This window comes from Tachysurus fulvidraco, chromosome 16, assembly GCF_022655615.1.
Source record: "Tachysurus fulvidraco isolate hzauxx_2018 chromosome 16, HZAU_PFXX_2.0, whole genome shotgun sequence".
NCBI classification, from domain to species: domain Eukaryota; kingdom Metazoa; phylum Chordata; class Actinopteri; order Siluriformes; family Bagridae; genus Tachysurus; species Tachysurus fulvidraco.
Genome location: NC_062533.1, coordinates 1,678,820 through 1,702,437, shown reverse-complemented (window position 1 = coordinate 1,702,437; position 23,618 = coordinate 1,678,820). Strand labels below are relative to the sequence as shown.

Here is a 23,618-nt window from a genome sequence, read left to right as displayed (position 1 = left end):
CTAGGGTGTCTCTAGATGCTAGATACCAAAGGACATGCAAATCGGACAAATGGCCTAGGAGGAGTTCGACAAAGTAGGTATTACGGAAAATTCAAAATGGCGGAAAGGTATTCATGACAGAAACGACGAAATGTGGTACATTCGATTCGGCAAGAGCAAAGGATCCAAAATTGCAAGAACTGTGTCTCTAGGCCTTACCAGTCAGCAGTTATGAACATGAACATAATTGGATGTTTGGACTGTTGGTGGCGCTAAAGGGTTTGAGCTAGACACACCGAAGTTGCTATAGTAACTTCTAAGACTGGCCTCTACATGTGTACCAAATTACATAACTTTCCTATGTACGGTTCTATGGGCTGCCATTGACTTCAATGGAAGAAGAGGAATAATAATAATAATAATAATAATAATAATAATAATAATAATAATAATAATAAATATAGCTGCAAGCAGCCATTCCAGGGTCAAGCCGATCACATGCACTCAGAACATGTCGCTGATGAACCATACCAAGTTTCGTAGCGATATGGCATTGTTTTTAATATCTCATTGCCACTAGGTGGCGCTGTCCCAAAATGTTGCATGCACCCTCAGGTCATGACTATAATGACATGTCCCAAGTTTCGTGTCGACACGCATACGTTTTGCAAACATACAGCCTCACGTCTGTTTTGGCGTGCTCGCTGCCATGTATGTTGCGACGGTTTGGTATCGTTTGACTCAGCATGCCTCAAGAAGACTAAAAACACCTCCTTCATGATTTTAGACTAAAGTTTGCTGTAGTTATAAGCGAAAATAGCTGTTTTTAAAATCTCGTGGCCACTAGGTGGCGCTGTCACGAAACGTTGCATACACCCTCAGGTCATGACTATAATGACATATACCAAGTTTTGTGTCGACACGCATAAGTTTTGCAAAGATACAGCCTCACGTCTGTTTTGGCGTGCTCGCCACCATGTATGTTGCAACGGTATATAAGAAGGCATTGGTCTATCAAAAAGCTTTTGATAACTTTTGGTCTAGGGTGTCTCTAGATGCTAGATACCAAAGGACATGCAAATCAGACAAACGGTCTAGGAGGAGTTCGAAAAATTAGGTTTTCCGGAAAATTCAAAATGGCGGAAAGGTATCCATGACAGAAATGATGTCATGTGGTGCATTGGAATCGGCATGAGCAAAGGATCCAAAATATGCAAGAACTGTGTCTCTAGGCCTTACCAGTCAGCAGTTATAAACATGAACATAATTGGATTTTGGACTGTTGGTGGCCCTAAAGGGTTTGAGCTAGACACACCAAAGTTGCTAGAATAACTTCTAAGACTTGCCTCTACATGTGTGCCAAATTACATAACTTTCCTACATACGGTTCTATGGGCTGCCATTGACTTCAAAGGAAAAAGAGGAATAATAATGATAATAATAATAATAATAATAATAATAATAATAATAATAATAATAATAAATATAGCTGCAAGCAGCCATTCCGGGGTCAATTCGATCTTATGCGCTCAGAACATGTCGCTGATGAACCATACCAAGTTTCGTAGCGATATGGCATTTTTAAAAAAATCTCATTACCACTAGGTGGCGCTGTCACGAAACGTTGCATGCACCCTCAGGTCATGACTATAATGACATATACCAAGTTTCGTGTCGACATGCATAAGTTTTGCGAAGATACAGACTCACGTCTGTTTTGGCGTGCTCGCCACCACACAAAATGGCCGTCCGAAAACCGTTTGGTATCGTTTGACTCGGCATGCCTCAAGAAGTCTAACAACACATCCTTCATGATTTTAGACTCACGTTTGCAGTAGTAATAAGCAAAAATAGCTGTTTTTAAAATCTCGTGGCCACTAGGTGGCGCTGTCACGAAACGTTGCATGCACCCTCAGGTCATGACTATAATGACATATACCAAGTTTTGTGTCGACACGCATAAGTTTTGCGAAGATACAGCCTCATGTCTGTTTTGGCGTGCTCGCCACCATGTATGTTGTCATGGTATACGAGCAGGCATTGGTCTATCAAAAAGCTTTTGATAACTTTTTGTCTAGGGTGTCTCTAGATGCTAGATACCAAAGGACTTGCAAATCGGACAAACGGTCTAGGAGGAGTTCGACAAAGTAGGTATTACGGAAAATTCAAAATGGCGGAAAGGTATTCATGACAGAAATGATGTCATGTGGTACATTCGATTCGGCATGAGCAAAGGATCCAAAATATGCAAGAACTGTGTCTCTAAGCCTTACGGGTCAGCAGTTATGAACATGAACATAATTGGATGTTTGGACTGTTGGTGGCGCTAAAGGGTTTGAGCTAGACACACCAAAGTTGCTATAGTAACTTCTAAGACTGGCCTATACATGTGTGCAAAATTACATAACTTTCCTACATACGGTTCTATGGGCTGCCATTGACTTCAATGGAAGAAGAGGAATAATAATAATAATAATAATAATAATAATAATAATAATAATAATAATAATAATAATAAAAAATATAGCTGCAAGCAGCCATTCCGGGGTCAAGCCGATCACATGCCCTCAGAACATGTCGCTGATGAACCATACCAAGTTTCGTAGCGATATGGCATTGTTTTTAAAATTTCGTCGCCACTAGGTGGCGCTGTCACAAAACGTTGCATGCACTCTCAGGTCATGACTATAATGACATATACCAAGTTTCATGTCGACACGCATAAGTTTTGTGAACATACAGCCTAACGTCTGTTTTGGCGTGCTCGCCGCCATGTATGTTGCCACGGTATGGTATCGTTTGACTAAGCATGCCTCAAGTAGTCTAACAACACTCCCTTCATGAATTTAGACTAAAGTTTGCAGTAGTTATAAGCGAAAATAGCCGTTTTTAAAATCTCGTGGCCACTAGGTGGTGCTGTCAAGGAACGTTGCATGCACCCTCAGGTCATGACTATAATGACATATCCCAAGTTTCGTGTCGACACGCATAAGTTTTGCGAACATACAGCCTCACGTCTGTTTTGGCGTGCTCACCGCCATGTATGTTGCGACGGTTTGGTATCGTTTAACTCAGCTTGCCTCAAGGAGTCTAATAACACTTCCTTCATGATTTTAGACTAACGTTTGCAGTAGTTACAAGCAAAAATAGCTGTTTTAAAAATCTCGTGTCCAATAGGTGGCGCTGTCACGAAACCTTGCATGGACCCTCAGGTCATGACTATAATGACATATACAAAGTTTCGTGTCAACACGCATAAATTTTGCGAAGATACGGCCTCACGTCAGTTTTGGCATGCTCGCCATCACACAAAATGGCCGTCTGAAAACCATTTGGTATCCTTTGACTTAGCATGTCTCATGGAGTCTAAAAACACCTACTTCATTATTTTAGACTAAAGTTTGTAGTAGTTAAAAGCAAAAATAGCTGTTTTTCAAATCTTGTGGCCACTAGGTGTCGCTGTCACGAAACGTTGCTTGCACCCTTAGGTAATGACTATAATGACATATACCAAGTTTCGTGTCGACACGCATAAGTTTTGAGAAGATACGGCCTCACGTCTGTTTTGGCGTGCTCGCCACCATGTATGTTGCCCCGGTATACGAGAAGGCATTGGTCTATCAAAAAGCTTTTGATAACTTTATGTCTCGGGTGTCTCTAGATGTTAGATACCAAAGGACATGCAAATCGGATAAACGGTCTAAGAGGAGTTCGAAAAAGTAGGTATTACGGAAAATTCAAAATGGCGGAAAGGTATTCATGACAGAATTGATGTCATATGGTGTATTCGAATCGGCATGAGCAATCGATCCAAAATGTGCAAGAACTGTGTCTCTAGGCCTTACGAGTCAGCAATTATGAACATGAACATAATTGGATTTTGGACTGTTGGTGGCGCTAAAGGGTTTGAGCTAGACACACCAAAGTTGCTAGAGTAACTTCTAAGACTGGCCTCTACATGTGTGCCAAATTACATAACTTTCCTACATACGGTTCTATGGGCTGCCATTGACTTCAATGGAAGAAGAGGAATAATAATAATAATAATAATAATAATAATAATAATAATAATAATAATGATAATAAGAAGAAGAAAACCGACAATAACAATAGGTGTCTACGCCCCTTCGGGGCTTGACCCCTAATAATAATAAGAAAACCGACAATAACAAGAGGTGTTGACCCCTAATAATAAGCTTATAATGGAAATCAGAATGTTGGCTTCTACAAAGCCAACATAATAACAACAAATGTTGACTTCCCAGAACCTCCCCCAGATAGAATAGGTGGCCAGACCAGGTGGAGGAGTGGACCATGACATCATCCAGGTAGGCGGCAGTGAAAAAGTGGAGACGCCAGAAGATGATACCTGTGAGGCGCTGGAAGGTAGTGTAGGTCAAAAGAAAGGACCCAGTACTGCCAGTGGTCAATGCCGGTTCTGAACGCAAGGCACGAGGTCCACTTGCAAATAGGCCTTTGTCATGGAGCACCAGTGATGTATGTCCTACACGGGATGAGAATACATCAGAGCACTGGTCCAGGAGCACTGTGGTTGGTGTGAGATCATCTCCACTCCTAACCAGGGCACACTCTTGTGGATCAGATCAGAGGTAAGCAAACGCAGACACAACACTGGCAGGGGAAACTATTTTTTCAAAATGTTGATGTGATATAGCTGTGTGTATGCAGTTTTACCTGATTGTTGCAACCAATAATTAAAGGTCCCACCCTCTCAAGGACCATGTACAAGCCCTGTCACTATGTCAGGAACTTTCAGGCAGCAATAGGAATGAGTAGCATTACTTGGTCTCCAGGGCGAAGTTCCCTGAGCTGGGCGGGCAAATTGTATGTAATTGGCTGTACATGTTGGGCTTGTGGGGAGGGAAGTATGGCCGGCCGGGCCAGTGTGATTGTACTTCTCGAACCTGGAAGGTTAACTTTGTTTGTTTGGATTATAAATATGCTGTGAGAACTAATGATGCATTGAATGTATAATATAATTGTATGCATTAGTGTTTTCTTCCATATTTGCCAGGAGTTTTATTGAATCACAGCAGTCTATCTGGAGTCCAAGTTTATATCCATGTTAGATCTTCACACTTATAAGCTGAAAGCCTTTTTCTGTGCAAAGGGAGGGAACCTTATAGTAAGATTGTAGGTAATACTACTCAAGGCATTATTCAACAAGGTTTTTGCTTGCTTACATGTCATGCTAGTGATTTTGCATTCAAACTGATTTGTCATTATTACATCAGTGTGAAGCTCATCCTGCAGTCTATTTTCTTGGAAAGAATGGGATTACTGTAACTAAAGTATTAACTGCAGAATTACATTTCAGGCTCCAAAAAAAAAAAACCATAGCATCAACACTTTAAATAGTATAATGTAAGTTAATACAAATGTGAAATGATGGAAAAGTGCTCTCTCTTGCTCTTTCTAAAAAAGGTCACATTACATTACACAGCTTTAAGAGTAATGACTAAATTTCTCATAAAAAATAAAGGCAAACAGCTGTTTTGTTGTTTGTGTGTAAACATTCTATTCTCAAAGTAAAGGTTGTTCTGCCTTTTAGTAAAGAGCTATTTATTAGCTGCAATCTTCAAGAGATGGTTGTTTGTTTTTACAGAATGCTCTGATGGAGATAGCATGTAGTAGGACTGTTGCAACACAAATGATGAAAATCTAGGGTTAGGGTTAGGGTTAGACTAAGAAATAATCTGTTATGCAAAGTGTGGAAATATTACAAGTTGATGATTTTTATTTTAAACCAAGGCCTTTATGGGAAACAAACAATTACACACATATTTATATCAATGTCTGTTACACAGATTTTTGATCTGTGAATGATGAAGCGTTTTAAAAGTTGCACCTATCTTACCAAAATTTACCAGTTTTTTAGCATTTGGTAGGACATCACCACAGCTGTTGCAAAAAGAAAGTTGCAAAAAAGAAATTACAAATGTAGGTAACATTAATTGACATGAGTGCACAGGGTACTTGGTGGGTGGGAGTCAGGATAGTCTTCCCCACTGATATGTTGTTCTGTGCTTCAAAACGTACAGAGAAATCATGAAGTGCATTTTGAAGAAAGCACCATCACAGACATCTATGGAGCTTTAAAGAAGAAACTTTGTAGACAGAACAGTAAAAAGACATGAAAGTACTTATGATTTGTGATGATAGCTCAATGCTAGTTTAGTGAAACACCTATTTCTAAGAAAGTGTCTGGTGCAGCTGTATAAAGTGTAGGTATGCAATGGTACTGAGTCACACTGGGTGAGGAGTTTGACTTGCCCAGGTGAGCACTGGGAGGCAGCATCAGGTTGTGTAATCTGCCTATGGAAAGAGACCATAGCAGGGTTCTTCTGGATGTGACACAGATGATCATGTACCTTTAGTTCTGTCGAGTCCAAGGAGTACGGTGGCCAAGAAGTGCAAAACAAATTAACAAATCTGAAAACACATTAACAAATCCGAAAACATAACGACAAGTCAGACAACCCAGAAGAGGTTGTTATAGTTTGTGAATGGATTGGAAACTTACCGATCATCAGACGAGACACCTTTCATTCACCTGTATATCTTGAATGACAGGTCTCTTTTCCAATGATCGGTAAGTTTCCATTCACAAACTATACCTACCTTTTCTGGGGTGTCTGAATCGGTGCATGAAACACAGTAACAAATCCAAAAACACAACGACAATTCAGACAACCAAGAGGTTGGTATAGTTTGTGATTGGAACACGTACCGATCATTGGACAAGACACCTGTCACTCAAGGTATACAGGAAGTACAACTGTCTGCCGCAAGGAAAAGTTGGAATGTGTGTGTAAAAGTGTACAAAATGTATTGTCCTCACTGTGGATTCAAATTCGATGTTTTGCCAAATTTCTGCAGTTCCTGTGGAAAAAATCTTCAGGTTTTACAAGAGATACAGCAGAAATCCATTCAGCCAAAGACAACGGATGTCACAGGTATTACCTTAGAGTCGCTAGCTAAAACATAACTAGAACTTATTTTCTATTTCCAGTAGCTGTGTGTATAATGAATATAAAGAGTTAGTTTGTGATCAGTGATGAATTTTAAACTCGCACATAGGTAAAGGCACGGACTCCTGTATCAACTGTAAGTCAGTTTTTGGAATATAGAAAACTGAAAGCTAAGGAAAGAACCTTTCCTTTGGGCAAGAAATGTGGAAGCAGAAAGGAGGAGAAGAAAGTCCAGGTGTAATGATACACAAGCCACATTCTAGGGTAAGCAAAACCAAAGAGTCACTAATTAATATATTTTGTGATCCAAAGATTATTGAAGTCCGTGAGCAGATGTATCGAATTCAAAACTGTATGAAGCACTACGAAGTTGCAGAAAGCGTAAACACGCACACACACGCTGGGGAGAACACAGGAGGAGGAGAGACAGGATCCTAGACAGGAGTAGGTGGATACGGGGAGAATAATCCGGTAGCACCGAAGGCGAGGGAGAAGGAAGGAGAGCCGATAGCTGTGAAGCAAACGGGAGTCTGGAGCTTGAATGACTGTGGGGAAAAATCACGTTAGCATATACGAGACCAGACAATGACTGAGTGACTGAGAGTGGTTTATATAGGGTGTGCGTTGATTGAAGAATGTGGAGCAGGTGGTGCTAATGGGAATGTGAGTGCTGGTGAGTGAGAGAAGGACCTGGTGACTCCGTGACAGTACCCCCCCCCTCACGGTCCGCTCCTGAGGACCGGGGAACACCAGAGCGCCGAGGTGGGCGGCCTCTGGGTCGAGGCGTGGGTCTGCCTGGGTGTGACTCGTGGAACTCCCGGAGGAGATCGGGGTCTAGAATATCATCTCGGGGCACCCATGAACGTTCCTCTGGTCCATACCCCTCCCAATCAATGAGATACTGTAGAGCCCCACCTCGACGTCTGGAATCCAGGATCTCCTTTACCGAGTAGATCCCGGTGTCTTCTTCTAGGGTAGGTGGGGGGGTACTTCTTCAGCACCAGGACCTGAGAGAGATGGGAGAGAAACTGGCGTGTGATAAGGTTTGAAGTGAGACACATGTATGTATGTGTATGGAGACAGGATGTACACGATAGGTACTGGGGAGTTTGAGTTGAAATGCCACCGGATTGATCTCCTTAACGATTTCGAAGGGTCCGATGTACCGAGGGTTCAGCTTTCTGCAGGGGAGCTGTAGACGAAATGTTCTTCGTGGACAGCCATACCTTCTGACCTACTTGATAACCTGGAGTGGAGGAACGACGAGTGTCAGCAGCCCTCTTGTGTCTTCTCACGGCTCCCTGCAACTGATGATGCGCCGAGTTCCATACCCTCTCACTCTCACGGAACCAGTGGTCAACAGACGGGACATCCGAAGGCTCATCGGACCAGGGGAAAAAAGGTGGTTGGTAACCGAGCACACACTGGAACGGCATTAAGCCGGTAGTTTGGGTAGAATGGGAAGAGGATAAAGTTTGCCCGTGGGTAGAGAATGAGGTGTCTTGGTGGTGGCACAGACTGAGCATCCTAACACGAACCTCCTTACATCTTGGGCCATCCTGGGCCACCAAAACTTCCCCTGGAGGAGTGAGAGGGTTCGGCCAATGCCTGGGTGACCCGTGCCCACTGAGGTATGTACTTGGTTGATAGACACACACACGCTGGGGAGAACACAGGAGGAGGAGAGACAGGATCCTAGACAGGAGTAGGTGGATACGGGGAGAATAATCCGGTAGCACCAAAGGCGAGGGAGAAGGAAGGAGAGCCGATAGCTGTGAAGCAAACGGGAGTCTGGAGCTTGACTGCAGGGAAAAATCACGTTAGCACATACAAGACCAGACAATGACTGAGTGACTGAGAGTGGTTTATATAGGGTGTGCGTTGATTGAAGAATGTGGAGCAGGTGGTGCTAATTAGTACTCAGGGGAATGTGAGTGCTGGTGAGTGAGAGAAGGACCTGGTGACTCCGTGACACCAGGTCAATGATCATATTTAAGTGGCTGTTTAGCGATGGTTTGTGAATGGTACATTTGTTATAGTGATGTTGTTGGTACTTTTTTCTTTACAGGTTAATATCAGTATAATGTCACTACAGAATGGCTGCACAAAACCACAACAAGGGAAAACGATCCCGTTATTCACGAATCCACTTGTAAATGCAAGTGAAACCCTCATTATGGCTGAAATTTTTTTTAAAGACTTTAATAAAGTCATGGAGGAAGGACCCTATGTACTTCTGTACCCAGATGGCACAGAGGTCATTAACGTTCCTATGACCCCAAGGCCCTTTACACTGAAGGACTATAAAATAGAAATTGGAAAACCTTATGCAAGGATAAATTTGTTTCTTTGCAGAAGGAAGGACTTTGGAGGTAAGCTTGCCATATTTAAAGTATTGTTTATGTTTAGGGTAATAACATGGTTTGTTCTGTGTCTAGGAGAACAGGAAGTCAGTTCAGAATCAGACACAGAAGTTATCATAAGGACACCAAATCCTGAGTGATCTAAGCTGGCTGACACACTGGTAATGTCAATAAATCCAATTGATTTTCAATTGTTGAAAAATGTCTGTATAAACTGATTATATTTTTTTCTTTCAGCCTTTGCATACAGTACAAGCACATCTGAAAAATGTAAGGATAATAAAATGTAAGATGTTTTTAATCTTGTAATGGTTCATGCTCACTATAAAAGCAGAACAAATAAATACTTTCAAATCTTAAATGTCTGATTACATCTGCTTCTTTTTTTGTCTGTAGTGATTGTGCTCCATGAAGTGAAGTGCAGGTTAGTTTTAATAGTGGTTTAAGTACATTAATCTGACTAACATGACAGTTATGATCTCTGGATACTACTGCCATGCATACCATGTCTTTTTCTAAATATAATATTTGTTGATAAAGTCTGATTTCTGTTGATTGTCTGATTTCTGTTAAAGTCTGTTGATAAAGTCTGATTTGTTGATTGTCTGAGTTTTAAGACAATACTCTCAGATACAGAGGATGACCAACCAGGTACTTCAGCTCATGTTACAGCAGAAAACCACTGTTAGAGGTTTGTTTGGTTCACTAAATATTTTCTTTATGTACTTAAAAAATAGATTTTGCATGGTTATGTATTTGTTCCTGCTGCCTGCTTATTGGTAGAGAATACATGGACATTTATGCACTTGTGATTACTGAAGAGGACGATGAGTTTGAAACTACAGCACACTGTCTTGACGTCCCAGAACCAATAGAGTAAGCTGCAAAAGTATGTTTAATGGAAAATATAAAATACTGATTACATTGTTTTAAAACTCACAAAGTATTTTAACAGCTGCTGACATTATTGCAAATCTGGCTCTTGCCATTGATCGAAAAAGTGTCAGCAGATTCAACATTATGAGATCCAATGTGTGGGATGGGGCAGTCAGAGGATTTAAATGTGTCTCATACTCAGAATTCAATGACATGTTTGTGAAGTTCTCTAATGATGCTGGCACACTTGAAGAGGGCCTTGATACAGGTGGACTAAGGCGAGAACTTCTCACTTTGCTGATGAGTTCCCTGCAGTATCGACCCAGTAGTCACTACCTGGTTTACAATTCAGTTGGTATGTACTTTAATATAAAAAGTTGTTTGCTTTAGAAGCAGAAACCGTTTACTGAAAAGTTATGTGTAACAAACTCATTTTTGGTATTTGCTGTGGCTTTACATTTGACAGCTGTTAGGTAGGATGAGTATTTTTTGGCAGGAAAAATGATTGCTGTGTCGATAGTGCATGGAGGACCAGGGCCCCATTTTCTTTCAAAAGACCTTGTAAACCACATTGTAGACCATCCCTCGTTCAGTGCCACTTTGAAAGATGTCTCAGATGAGGGTATAGTGAAAGTGCTGGAAGAGGTATGGAAATAGACATAACTCAGAGGATTAGTAGAAAGGTGTCAGAGCCCGGACGGAGGTGGATTGGAGACATACCCGTACACAGGATAGCTTCAAATGAGAGGGGTTTAATACGTAAGAAAGACAAACATAATCCACACTACACAGGGAACTAACGAAACTCATTAACATGTAATGATATTATTAACGAAGCCGCGTTGCCTCACATATATACAGACAGGGACAATCACACACAATGGGGAACAGGTGTGATGACCGGGAGGAGCAGACGAAGACGGGGGAATCACGTGACAAAAACAACAAACGCACATGGCAAAAAGTCCGCGCTGATCCCTGACGGATCTGCACTGATCCCTGACAAAAAGTTACTAAACTATTTATTTAAGAAATTTTAGGATTGTCAATAGCAAGTGTAAGAACCTTTTCTAAGTATTTAATGAAAGTAATTTTATTATTATTATTATTATTATATTATTATTTAATGAAATCTTCTCAGATTCAGAATGCAGCTACTTTGAAGTCACCATGTCATGAACGCGGGAATGATCGGACCCAAACGCAGGATAGCAAAACAAAACAGGGTTTAATAACAGAGGAACACGAAACATGACACGAACTAGAGACAGGACAAAGACAACAGTAGATTCCGCGCTGCCGTCGGCAACGCAGCACACTTAAATACAAAAGACAATCAGATACAATTAGGAGCAGGTGTGGAAACAGGAAGGAACAGACAAGGGCAGGGCAGACAAGTGACTAGGAACATAAACAAACAAATGCACGTGGCCAAAGTCCGGGCTGAGTCATGACAGTTCCCCCCCTCTGAGGCGCGGCTTCCGAAGCGCCTAATCCTGACAAAGTCCGGGAGAGGGGGGCAAGGCACACAAAGAGGCAGGTGGGGGGAGCAAGGCACACGGAGGCGCAGCCAGAGAGGAACGAGCGACGTCCACAGCAGAGCAGGGGTAACAAGCGACGTCCACAGCCGAGCAAGGGGAACGAGTAACGCCCACAGCCGATTGGGGGGAACAAGCGACGTCCACAGCTGAGAAGGGGGAACGAGTGACGTCCACAGCAGAGCCGACGAGCCGAGCGCCCATGAACCAGGAACCAGGAGGGAGGGAGGGTGGGGTAGAAAACTTTTTTTCCACAGAACAGAAAATCCATAGGGGCAGGTGTGGAAACAGGAAAGAACAGACAAGGACAGGGCAGACATGTGACGAGGAACATAAACAAACAAATGCACGTGGCCAAAGTCCGGGCTGAGTCATGACACACTATAAGATGTTATTTTTAAAAATAGCACCCTGCTCCAGACTGCTGGGTGTTTTCGACATGTGTCGAACATTAAAGAAAAACACCATTCTTGAAGAATATGTCAGGTGGTATGTGATTGAAAGAAACCATACTGTTATTAAAAGGTAAATAGCACACAATTAACTGTTTATTGCATATATATATATATATATATATATATATATATATATATATATATATATATATATATATATAATTACAAGCCTGTTAATAAGACAACCTAAATTCTGACTGCTTTGACAGATTTAAAGATGGACTTACCACTTAAACTTTTTGACAGCACTTCAGAACCATCAAAGTGTTTTGGCTCCTTTCCTTTCCCACACTGAGAAGAAGCTGACAGCAACTGATTTGGAAAACCTCTTCAAAGCAGAACTCAGCCCAGAAGGTTGCAACCAGGGGCCAAAAGAATCCAAGACACTTTGCTTTTTGTCAGACTATCTCCTCGACTGTGAAGGTTTGTTATTTGTGCTTAAAAATAGATATTCTGTATTTTTTGGTGAACTGGTGAAATCTTTAAACCAGTAAAAAAAAAGTCAGAACACAATTTTTGTATAAATAATTTCTTTAATGGAAAATCTGAGTCTTGTTTTTATGTTTGTTTTTTTTAGAACATCAGACTGAAGTGTCATTGAAGAACGTACTTATGTTTGCTACCGGCCTGTCTTCACTTCCTCCTGCTGGAATTATACCACGTCCTTGCATTGTGTTTCTGGCCAGTTCACCCTTCCCAATGGCAAATACATGTGCAAACACCCTCAAGTTACCACACTTGGACACCTACTGTCTTTTTCAGGCTCAAATGGATTTTGGAATCCAGAACTCTCCAGGTTTTGGATGTATTTAAATAGCCATATGTGAAAATGTTGAATTTTAATGGCATCAATTTCACATCCTGAGTTATCATGCGATAAAAATCTAAAAAAAAAAAAAAAAAAAAGTCAGATTTTAAAACAATAGTTTTTTCCCCCCAATTTTGCTGCAGTTTGCTTTAGTTAATTATTATCAGTTTTTTTTACTCAATTTATATTCATACTTTAGTTTTATCCTCATTTCCAAGACTGTTTTTGAATTATGAAGAGACTTATGCAGGCCATGGGCAACTTTAAAGTCTCTCTTGCTCTTCTGATTCTAACCTGACAGCTCCTTTGTAGACAGTCCATTAGTTTTAATAACGTGTTGAGAATTTGTAGGTCTTTGTTTTTAATTATGATACACATTTGTCATGTTTTTTATTACCACAATATTCATGATGTGAAATTGACACATACAGTGTTTTTCTTAGTTGTTCTTAGGTTGTACTCTGGTTCCTATATGTTATTTATTTATTTATTTATTTATTTATTTATTTATTTATTTATTTATTTATTAAAAGAAAATTGATGTTCAAAGACCAGTTGTTTCCTTTAATGTGAAATAAAGTTGTAATGCTTCGTCACAGTTCTCAGGCCACTGTAATCGAGTATGTTGCATTGCAAACTCTAGATATTCCTGGATTTTTTTATCACCACATAACTGAGGTGTCAGCCTTCATTCAGGAAAAGCAGATAACATGATTTCCTCAACCGCAAAGCCACAGTCCCTTGATCCTGACCTGCAAAAAGATAGATTTCTGTGAAAATGAATTTAGCAGATACATTTATAAAATGTAACCGTAGTAGTAGTAGTAGTAGTAGTAGTAGTAGTAGTAGTAGTAATATTTTAAACAACCTTTTATAATTAGATTAATTATGAAATGCAGTTTTGCAGATATGATTTGCTGACTGGTGTGGTAGATGATAGAGTTCATTTGGTATACCTCCAGGACACAGGTCTGGAGGGCCTAATCCTGTGCTTATTCCAGAGTTCTACAAATTCATCCAAGTCCTCTTGCAGAACATTTTGGAAGCAGAACTGAAGCAGAACTGAAGCAGACACTGGTGTTCGATGCTACCATTGAAGTGACCTTCATTCGTTCACGAGACGGCGACCTGATAATTAACACGCAACTTGTGTTTCTGTTGAAGTGCTAACCACATTGTCCGGTAACCAAACAACTGTCCTGGTCCACGGAGCTCTGCTCTTATAGCATTTTTTACATAGTTTATTGGGGAATAGTTTTGTCTTCGAAACAGACCTGCATCCTTCAGTATCCTCCAGATCGGTAAGTTTCCATTCACAAACTATAACAACCTCTTCCGGGTTGTCTGACTTGTCGTGTTTTCGGATTTGTTAATGTGTTTTTGGATTTATTAATGTGTTTTCGGATTTCTTAATGTGTAGCAGTTGGTTTAAAAGGGGTGCAAGATGGGTATAGCGATCCACTGTCTAGATCTTTTCAGCTGTTGCTTACAATCCACTGCAAGGTCTTTCACTCAGTGTATAGTAAAGGAACTGCACACTCACAAACACAGCTGCTTAGGTTGCTCTTTATCAGCCCTGTGTGGTGGTGTTGAATATTTAGTCTTTGTGTTTCTCAGTTTATGTGCAGTGATGAGTGGGAGGAAGTAGCAATTTGTAACATTTTACCACTTTAAAACGTAAAGGCTTTGTGTACTGTTGACTTTACAATGTGTGTTAAGCACTTTTTTTTGACTGAAATTATGGAGCAGGAGAACAGGTGGCTGCTCTCTCATAACAAACCTAATTAACTTATTTTTCTGGAAAACTTTCATGTTAAGTTTGTTCCTTCATACAAATATCAGAGCTGCTTTAAATTTTTTTCCCACTTCTTATTTTTTGATGCCATTTTTACAAGCTGGCTGCTGCACAGTATTATGGAAAATGCAGTACAGAGAAGGATACAGAATTTCAGATGACGGAATTCTGCTGCTTTCCTGCTTCTAAATACGGACATTTTTACTACACATTTAATAAACACACTTTAAGGGCTAAAAAATATTTTATTAGTTTGTGTTCTTTAGGATATACATTTTTACTGAAATATATTTACATTGGAACATTTGGAACAAAATAAAGATGTTTAATGATTAATGATAACAAATGATCCAAGTTTCTCTTCTTACTACTCAGATCTGTTATCTTCTACAAGTGGACAATTGGACAGATTACTTCCCATCACGTCTCCATCATGGCACTCTTCTCCATTATTCCACACTTGGCCATAACTTCTCAGCTTTGATCTCAGCTCCTTGTGCAACAAACCTGCTGCAGGTGTAAAATGGAGAAGTGAAGCTGTGAGCTTGCCATTTTCGAAGAGGTTTATTTATGTGTTTAGTGTGCATTGAGATCAGATATGTTTATGGATTTTTTTTTATGTGGTAATGGTTTATGGCCCAAGTGTGTTGATGTGTAGGTGACACGGCTGCTAACCTACAATGCTTTTCGTTTTCAGGTGTGTTGGTGAGCAGAAGGTATGTAATGTTGGTCACCGTCATTAACTCATTATCTGAGTCGGGATCCAAGAATGAACAAGAGTGTGTTTCCTGTTCTGTGATCTCTACATCGCAGCTCTCACACTCCTCCACTGCCAGAGCACTGATCTCCTCACTCACCTGAGCACAGAGGATCATTATTATTATTATTATTATTATTATTATTATTATTATTATTATTATTATTATTATTATTATTATGAGAATAAGTGAGAAGTGTGTTTCGTAATTACCTTAAACACATCATCATCAAGCTCCATCATCCTCATGTTGTGATGTTTGGGGAAAATAAAGACATCCACTATGATTCCCCTGACACTGACACACAAAGAGAAACACCATCAACATTACACTCTAAAAATAATTCCATTAAAATTCCAGTAAATTTTTTCAACAGTTTATTACTGTAAAATATATTACAGTACTCTACTATAAAATGTTTGACTACACCTGCTAGTACTTTTACAGATGTCATCTATTTCAACAGTTTACTGTAAAATGTACCACAGTATTTTACAAAAGAATATGAGAACCACAGTGTGCAGTATGCACACAACGGAGAACTAAAAATATCACCTCTGCATTCTAAAGGAACGGAACATTTATTTAAAGGCAGCAATGTATGACAACTAGCAGTTGATTAATGTGTAGCAGAATGTACTGTTGATTAAAATAGGTTAATATTAGGTATGCAGTTGTAACAGTGTCATGAACTGTACAGGGTTCAAAGGGTTGTAGTTTTCACCCTGACCACCAAGGGGTTCTAGGTGCTCCCTGGGTGTGATAAAAGGTGAGAAAGTAGTAGTGTAAGAGAGAGGACAGCATGGTGTGCCTTGTGTTCCTTCTCTGCCCTGAGAGACCATCCTTGTTACTTTGGCAGTTGTTAGTAGTCAATCTTGCTTTTGAGTCCAGAAAAACACAAGATTTTACAATATGTTGCCATATTTTATAAAAATGGTATGTTGGAATTTGATTAAATTGTACACCTTTTCCACCACCCAAACACACGGTATAGTAAAATACTGAGCAATGAAGTGAATTTTCCTTCATGCTCTTAATTATTTTCCAACACAACACATTATTTCTCTTACACCACAACATTTTGTCAGCAATTATTATATTTATTTAAGAACAATTGTGATGCTTATTATTTTTCTTTATGTTCTTGTTGTTACTGGAGTTATAGCAGCTATAAACAGTCATTTCTCTCATCAGCCTCTTTATTCTCTTGTTTATAAAAAAAAATGCAGCTTGTATGACTGAGAAACCATGAAGCATGACTTGTGTGCATTTTGTTGAATAGTAAGTCTGATCTGTGTTAAAGAATTTGTCTTACATTTATGGCATTTGGAAGACAACTTTATCCAGAGTAATGTAAAAAAAGTGCTTTGAAGTCATTATCAATAAATACATTAACATTGGTTCCCTAGTTTATATACTCAGGATACCATGAACTTAAAACTCTGTTTGGCTTTTTTAAAAACATTATTCTAGTAGAAAAAACTCTACAACAAACTGAGTTGAGCAGATAAGTACACAAAAGTTACAAAAGTTACAAAATTACATTACAAGAAGAGGATAAATTCAAGATAAATAGTTAAAGCACATTTGTTTTCCTTTAAGTCATTAATATGTTAATGTATAAATATTCAGAAACTGTTCATTAAATATGCCATGTTTCTCCTGTTAGTGATGTAAAAAGAAAACTCACGTGTTGCTGTAAGACCTCAGGCAACAGCAACAGCCAATCAGGAGGAGGAGAGGAGTAATGACCTTCAGAACCAGTGTGAAATCTGAAAACAACACAGTGTGTGTAAATCAGCTGTAATCTTGTGTGTGTGTGTGTGTGTGTGTGTGTGTGTGTGTGTGTGTGTGTGTGTGTGTGTGTGCTCACATTTCGGCAGTGTTGTAACAGTATACACACTTTCAGGGCCACAGCCAGATTTTGTACAAGCTGCTAGACGTAGTGTGTAACACTTAGACTCACTCAGACCTTCAACTGTCACCCTCTTACAGTGAGATTCATCTACTGTCACATTGTACACACCTGTAACACACACACAGAGTGAGGCCATCTGCTGTGACACCTGTGTGTATGCGTTCATGTGTTAGAGGTGTATGGTTGTGTGTAAGACTGACCATGAAAGAAAGACTGACCATGTGTGTCATTCGGCTCAGTCTGTATGGTCAGTGTGTATCCTGTGATGAATCCGGGGTGAGAGGGATCTTCCTCGTTGAATCTCCACATCAGTGTGATGGAGTGAGAACTTACACTTGGAGAAAGACAGACATCAGGAGCCTGCAAGGGCTCTATAAGCACACACACTCAAAGGGTCAGTCTATCTCTCAAACACACACTCTCACACAGACACACAAACGTGTATATGTCTACTCACTCTGTTCCTTCAGATATCCAATGTGTGTCTCATGAATCTGATGTCCATTTGAATGACAGCTGTAGATATTAAATGTGTATCTACAGCCTGCTTTAAACTCACCTATGCACACACACAGCTTTTAAAATTTATAGCAAATACATTTATAAATACAAATACTATATATATATATTTTACTGTCTTTCTCTTCATACTTGCACTGAGAAATAACGATGTCTGATTGGCTGAGACTTTTCTCCACTGCAGGTCGCATGCTCCCAAATTATCCATGAGGCACCACTCTAGGGTGTAGCCACATGTAGCTGAGGGGAGTCCAGACCAGATCAACAGGAAACCATCTGAATTACCCACAATCCTCTTTTGCTTTGTGTCAGTAGCTGGTTACACACACACACACACACATATGAAAGCCACACTATTGCAACATTAATTTCCTGTGTATGTGTTTAGTGTGTGTGTGTGTGTGTGTGTGTGTGTGTGTGTGTGCATGTGCTGACCTGTATTTAGTGCAGGAACTCTAATAGAAGATGGCAGGGACATCCCTGTGTGTGTATAGCCTCTCACTGACACATCACACACTCCAAACCCCACTGTAAAGTTCGCCTGTGTCTCTGTGACATTCACACACACACTGCTCTTGTCCTGCTGCTGCACACACACTTCATACACATCAACGGTGGAGTGTGAGCTGCTGCTGAACTGAGAGAGAGAGAGAGAGAGAGAGAGAGAGAGAGAGAGAGAGAGAACATTTTTCTGTAACACAGAATTTACTGAATTTTTACTAAATAAATAAATAATATGCTAATTAAAACAGAGCTATAAGATAATACACATTATTTTTAATGAATAAGATCTGTCTTCTAAATCATTAGCTATAAGCTACATGCTCTCTGCATTTTTCAGATGCCTTGCAACAGAGCTCTGGAAGATTCCACACATTCTACCAGAATGCGCTTCTGTACACATGACTTTGTGCTTTTGAAGATTTCATCATGACTTAAAGTCAGAAAAATCATTATTGAATTTGTGTGAGAGAGTTAGCATTTAGTGAACCAGGCTAAAGTGAAGGCTATACAATTCATTTTATCTACATTAGAATCATGACTATTTAACACTACAGAAATGTTGTAATACAGCGTGTTGTACAAGTGTGACAAACAAGAGGTTTGTGAGTGTATGAGCATACTATTCTCCAAAGAACCCTGATCCTGCGACTGTGATGGTTCTCCTCCATCCTCCTCCAGACATCCAACGTCACCAACGGCTCTAAAAAAACCCCACCGATATCACACGTATGTTAATAACCATCTTCATCAGAACTTTCAGTGTGTGTGCATGTATGTGTGAACCTGTGCTGAAGGTGTGTGTTGTGCTCCATGAGCTCCAGCTGTTGTGCTTCACTGCACAGCGCCCCCTGGTGGCGTACTGAGAGCTTGGCTGCAGCTGTTGTACAGACACACTGAGATTCCTCACACAGGCCATACCTACACACTGCAGCTCCTGTAACACACATACACAGATTCCTCACACACTTCCCACCTACACACTGCAGCTCCTGTAACACACACACACTCACTGTGGTTCTGTTTATTGGCTCCGTGGTTATCTGACAAATTAACTGCAAGCCTGTAAAATTTCCATTCAATGTCCAATACACTTCAGCATGCAGTGAACCAGGAATGACGGCCAAGTCCTCGAGGACAGGATATACTGTATGGAGGGGACACACACACACACACACACACACACACACACTTTTCTTTATCTAAAGCACACTTTGCAAACTCTGACAATAAATTATAATCACTGTGTGTGTTCTGTTCACACCTCTATGTGTTATATTAAAAGTGTAGCTCTCTCTCTCCTCCCCCAGGCTGTTCTCCACCACCACAGAGATGTTGTAGATGATCAGGTCTGGAAGAACAGGGAACTGGCAGGAGGAAGATATCACATCACATGGGAACATCAGTCCATCTGAGTTCCTGTAGGAGAGAAACGGAGCAGAGAGAAAGGGAGAGAAGCAGAGAAGCTATACGTCAGTAAGATTCAGAATAATGAGAGAGTTAAAGAGATAGAGAGAGCGAGAGAGAGAGAGATCCTAATCAAGCAGAATGCACAGATATCGAGTAAGACTAATCACAAGTCAGGTAATGTGGAGTAAAACCAGGCTTACAGTATGTGGAGTGTGTATCGGCGTCTTCGAACACTGCTTAGGTTGAGTGCTCTGCCTGCTGTCCATGAACATACAATATTCTTCAGGTTGCTTGTCTTACAGCTCAGGTTCTTTGGCTTCTCAGGAGGAACTAGAACAACACAGCTCTCTTTACTTCCTGTCTAAAATCACCACTCTGATAAAAAACTTTCAGCACAAGAATAACACCAGCACTATGATTAATGGAACTCAGGATAACTTTTTATTATTTTCAGCTACAAATCATGTTTTTGTGTAATTGTTAAATTAATGTTAAAATGTGGAACAGTGTGTAAAAAATTAAAGGCTGAAAGTTTCTAAGATTGAAATGTAAAAAAAAAGAAACTCTTAAAAGTCATAGCATTAAAATGCTAAGCTGCTGCTATACTAAGCCAGGTGGGTGCTCAGCTGTTGTTATACTGTACACATTTAAGTTACTACATTTTTGTTAAAGTATTACAATGCTAGCATTTGCAATTTGGTTCCAATGGTGTAGCTAGGTGGTTGCTATGCTAACTGAGTTGGTTTCTAGTGTTTACTTACACATCATAGCCAGTTACTAGGGTGCTGCTAGGTCTTGGCTTTGCTATCCTAGCTGGCTGCTCAGGTTTTAGTAGGTGCCACAATGCAGCTTTAATGTTTGTAGTATAGCTGAATTAAGAAATCCAGTGAGAGCACTAGCATTTTAGATTATTCCTGTTTACCATCATATAAAGAGTAGGCAAATTCAAATATGCTCCCCCTCTCCTATTGAACTCACAGGTGACATAGTTTAACACCGTTCGCTGGTTTCCTGAGTCGTCCTGGCAGATGAGGTTTACACCCATATTAGTGATGTTGAGTCTCAGCACCCTGATGGCTCGGACACGGTGGCTGATGTTGATCAGGGGGTATGGCGTGTTGGAGAATTGGAGGGCAGTAACTCGAGCTCCATCAGAAGGGATGCAGCAGAAAAAGACAGATGATCCTTCTTGTAAAACCTCCTGCGTCGGGAACAACCTCAATCTTTTTGAACTAACATTCTGCTGACCTGAAAACACAAAGCGTAATGAAGAACTGAAAATGAGGTCAGCTTCACAAAGAGCACACAAAGAACCTTCCAGACTGCTTCAGGCACAAGGGAATATTTGTGTGTAGAATAAAATGTAAAGAGAGTGAAAAAGGGTGTAAACTGCACATATATTCACACAGAAAGTAGAGTTTTATACAGAGAAAAAGGAACAACGTTTTGTGATCGTATTCATCTATCCATCATCTGTCTGTTCATCTTAACATAATGCAATACCAAATGACTTGCAGATCACTGTGAGATAACACAAGTGCTGTTAAAGAAGTCAATCCTGCCATGTCATTCAGATATCTCACACACACACACACACACACACACACACACACACACACACACACACACACACACACACACACACACACACACACACACACAAACACACCCCTACCTTCCTGTTCAGTTAATGTCAGCTCCAACTGAAATCCTGAACCAAAAACACAAGACAGAAAACATCAGAGAACATCAGAGATGAAGCTTTGTTCTCTGAAGTTCACTGAGGTTCTCTGCAGTTTTTGGTTTCAGGATGTCTGTTGAAGTAACAAAGCATAATATTTGAGATCTAATCACATCCTCATACAGATACATTCACACAGATCATAATCTTGGAGCTGAACTATTATGAAAATAATACTCTAGTGCTGCATATAAACAAGACTTTTTACCGTAATGAGACTTCCAGTCAGTCCATGAGCCGGAAAGGCGTCTGATCCGTATGAAGTGATCAGCACACTGGAGTGGCAGTGCTGAGGTCCAAATCCACGACACAGACCGAACTCCAGGCTCCTTCCTCACATAACTCTGTTAAAATATCAACATCATCATCATCATCCTCTCTTGGTAAGTGGATACAGTACATAATACAATGATAAAGTGATGGTGTGATCGTGTAGTTCTCACTGTAATGTGTTACACATTACACACTGTATCATATGGTTTCAATGTGTTGGAGATTCTGTTCTCACAATAAACTACACTTAACATATTCAACTGTTATATCCATTTTCTTTAGATCATCTCTTTTTACAGTAATGTTACTATTGTGATTTATATAGAAGGAATGAGAATAAATTGCGTGTGTGTGTGTGTGTGTGTGTGTGTGTGTGTCTGTGTTTAGTAAAAGGACAGCTGTCTCACTCACCTGAATGATGATATTAAAATGGTCACTTTGTCCAATTTGGACCTGGTAGGTTTGTGCTGAACTTGCGCTATTTTGGTGCTCAGTCCATCGCACCTCTAAACTCCATGAGCTCTTCACACACAGTTCAACACTGAGTGCTGCAGGCTCACTTCCTGTAAGGAAATAAATATTTTTTTTTCCGAATGAACTGTAACTAATTCATCAGAAACAAATACTGTGAGGTTTTGTTCTGACCCGACATCATCTCCAGTGTTTTTGTAGATTCTGCAAAGGCAAGGAGGAGAAATGTCACTGAGCACAGCACAAACATTGTCACCTCAAATACAGGCTTCATTTGTCAGGTTACTGTACTGTAACTTTATTCATTACAACATGTTCTTCAGCACTGAGCTGTTGATGTCACTCTGATGTCAATGATAACTGCTCAGAGTGGGCGGAGTTTTCACATTGGGCAAAATGTTAAATAAATTCATTATTATTATTATTATTATTATTATTATTATTATTAATTGAATGCAATCAGAAGTATCATAAATGATTAGCACTGAATAAATAATGTTCTAATCAATAATAATTCTATATAAATATAGATACACACTCCTATTTAATATTGACTACAGGGTGAAATTTCTCAATAATAACTCTCTTTCTCAATGTATTTGAAGACCTCTTCTGTAGAAACCTGTGACAGTGTAGAAATACACACATACACAAAATTGTTAGTACCCTTCCATCAAAAAAAGAAAAACCTACAATGGTCACTGAAATTACTTGAAACTGACAAAAATAATTATGAATGAAAACTTTACTGAAAATTCACTTAGAAAAATAAGACATTACACAACCTTTTGATGCTCATCACTGCAATCAAGCAATATGCTTCTGTTGTATTTGGACCACTCCTCATGAGCAAACTGCTCCAGCTGTCAGGTATTGTCAACAGGAATATTCAAAAGCAATGTTTGATATTCAAATTTCAGTACATTTTTATTTATTATAATTTTTGTTAGTCTCAAGGGTACCAACAATGTTGTCCAAGTGTGCATCTCTGTTATCTTATTTACAAGATTATTTTTCTTGGTAATGCTATTAATCAGTGGCTGTATTACAGAAAAAGATGAAAACACAGATATACACTGCAAAAAGTCAGCATGCAACTAAACCTGAATTGAGAGTTAAATTAACCTCAAATATGTTTGCAGTCATCCAAAATTAAGATTAAAATGTCATTTAGGAGAAACAAAAACAGTACTATACACTTATTTAGACCATGTTACAGGT

General features: G+C 39.8%; 3 protein-coding genes across 13 annotated transcripts in view; 2 read left to right on the top strand and 1 right to left on the bottom strand.

Annotated features, from left to right (window-relative positions):
• LOC113647559 (NACHT, LRR and PYD domains-containing protein 3-like) overlaps window positions 1–23,618 on the top strand; it is a 233,062-nt gene that overhangs the window by 117,608 nt on the left and 91,836 nt on the right. The gene's annotated exons all lie outside the window — the stretch shown is intronic.
• Window positions 8,938–13,498, top strand: LOC113647576 (G2/M phase-specific E3 ubiquitin-protein ligase). Of its 9 annotated transcripts, none has more exons than XR_007138186.1 (8): window positions 8,938–9,343; window positions 9,410–9,495; window positions 9,572–9,620; window positions 9,731–9,758; window positions 9,952–10,025; window positions 10,118–10,223; window positions 12,450–12,626; window positions 12,781–13,498. XR_007138186.1 is itself a non-coding variant. In XM_047801968.1 (3 exons), the coding sequence occupies exons 1-3, from the start codon at window positions 9,974–9,976 to the stop codon at window positions 13,014–13,016; spliced, it is 465 nt and encodes a 154-aa protein (XP_047657924.1). In that variant the 5' UTR covers window positions 9,797–9,973; the 3' UTR covers window positions 13,017–13,497. The 9 variants fall into 9 exon arrangements, 1 of the variants encoding a protein (XP_047657924.1); XR_007138190.1 differs by having other exon boundaries at window positions 9,945–10,025; XR_007138183.1 differs by having other exon boundaries at window positions 8,939–9,343; window positions 9,572–9,604.
• On the bottom strand, window positions 15,032–22,731 carry osmr (oncostatin M receptor). 3 transcript variants are annotated; one of them, XM_027154245.2, is made up of 18 exons: window positions 22,572–22,731; window positions 22,338–22,489; window positions 21,862–21,997; window positions 20,891–21,160; window positions 20,113–20,242; window positions 19,767–19,921; window positions 19,516–19,649; window positions 19,289–19,439; window positions 19,126–19,205; window positions 18,437–18,638; window positions 18,134–18,316; window positions 17,940–18,041; window positions 17,683–17,853; window positions 17,438–17,590; window positions 17,255–17,336; window positions 15,777–15,861; window positions 15,482–15,663; window positions 15,032–15,316 (listed from the first exon to the last, which is right to left on the bottom strand). In XM_027154245.2, exons 1-18 carry the CDS (start codon window positions 22,669–22,671, stop codon window positions 15,256–15,258), a joined length of 2,529 nt encoding a protein of 842 aa, XP_027010046.1. In that variant the 5' UTR covers window positions 22,672–22,731; the 3' UTR covers window positions 15,032–15,255. The 3 variants fall into 3 exon arrangements, with proteins under 3 accessions (XP_027010046.1, XP_027010044.1, XP_027010045.1); XM_027154243.2 differs by having other exon boundaries at window positions 15,486–15,663; XM_027154244.2 differs by having other exon boundaries at window positions 15,486–15,663; window positions 17,701–17,853.

What these genes read in the sequence shown, in the direction of transcription:
- LOC113647576 (XM_047801968.1), top strand. Translation starts at nt 9,974, where the DNA reads ATGACCAACCAGGTACTTCAGCTCATGTTACAGCAGAAAACCACTGTT. An exon ending in GCAGAAAACCACTGTTAGAG is followed by an intron (nt 10,026 to 12,449) that starts GTTTGTTTGGTT and finishes ACTTTTTGACAG; the next exon opens with CACTTCAGAACCATCAAAGT. An exon ending in CTATCTCCTCGACTGTGAAG is followed by an intron (nt 12,627 to 12,780) that starts GTTTGTTATTTG and finishes TGTTTTTTTTAG; the next exon opens with AACATCAGACTGAAGTGTCA.
- osmr (XM_027154243.2), bottom strand. Translation starts at nt 22,671, where the DNA reads ATGAAGCCTGTATTTGAGGTGACAATGTTTGTGCTGTGCTCAGTGACA. An exon ending in AGCCAATAAACAGAACCACA is followed by an intron (nt 19,440 to 19,515) that starts GTGAGTGTGTGT and finishes TGTGTGTTACAG; the next exon opens with GAGCTGCAGTGTGTAGGTAT. An exon ending in TTGATGATGATGTGTTTAAG is followed by an intron (nt 15,664 to 15,776) that starts GTAATTACGAAA and finishes CTCTGTGCTCAG; the next exon opens with GTGAGTGAGGAGATCAGTGC.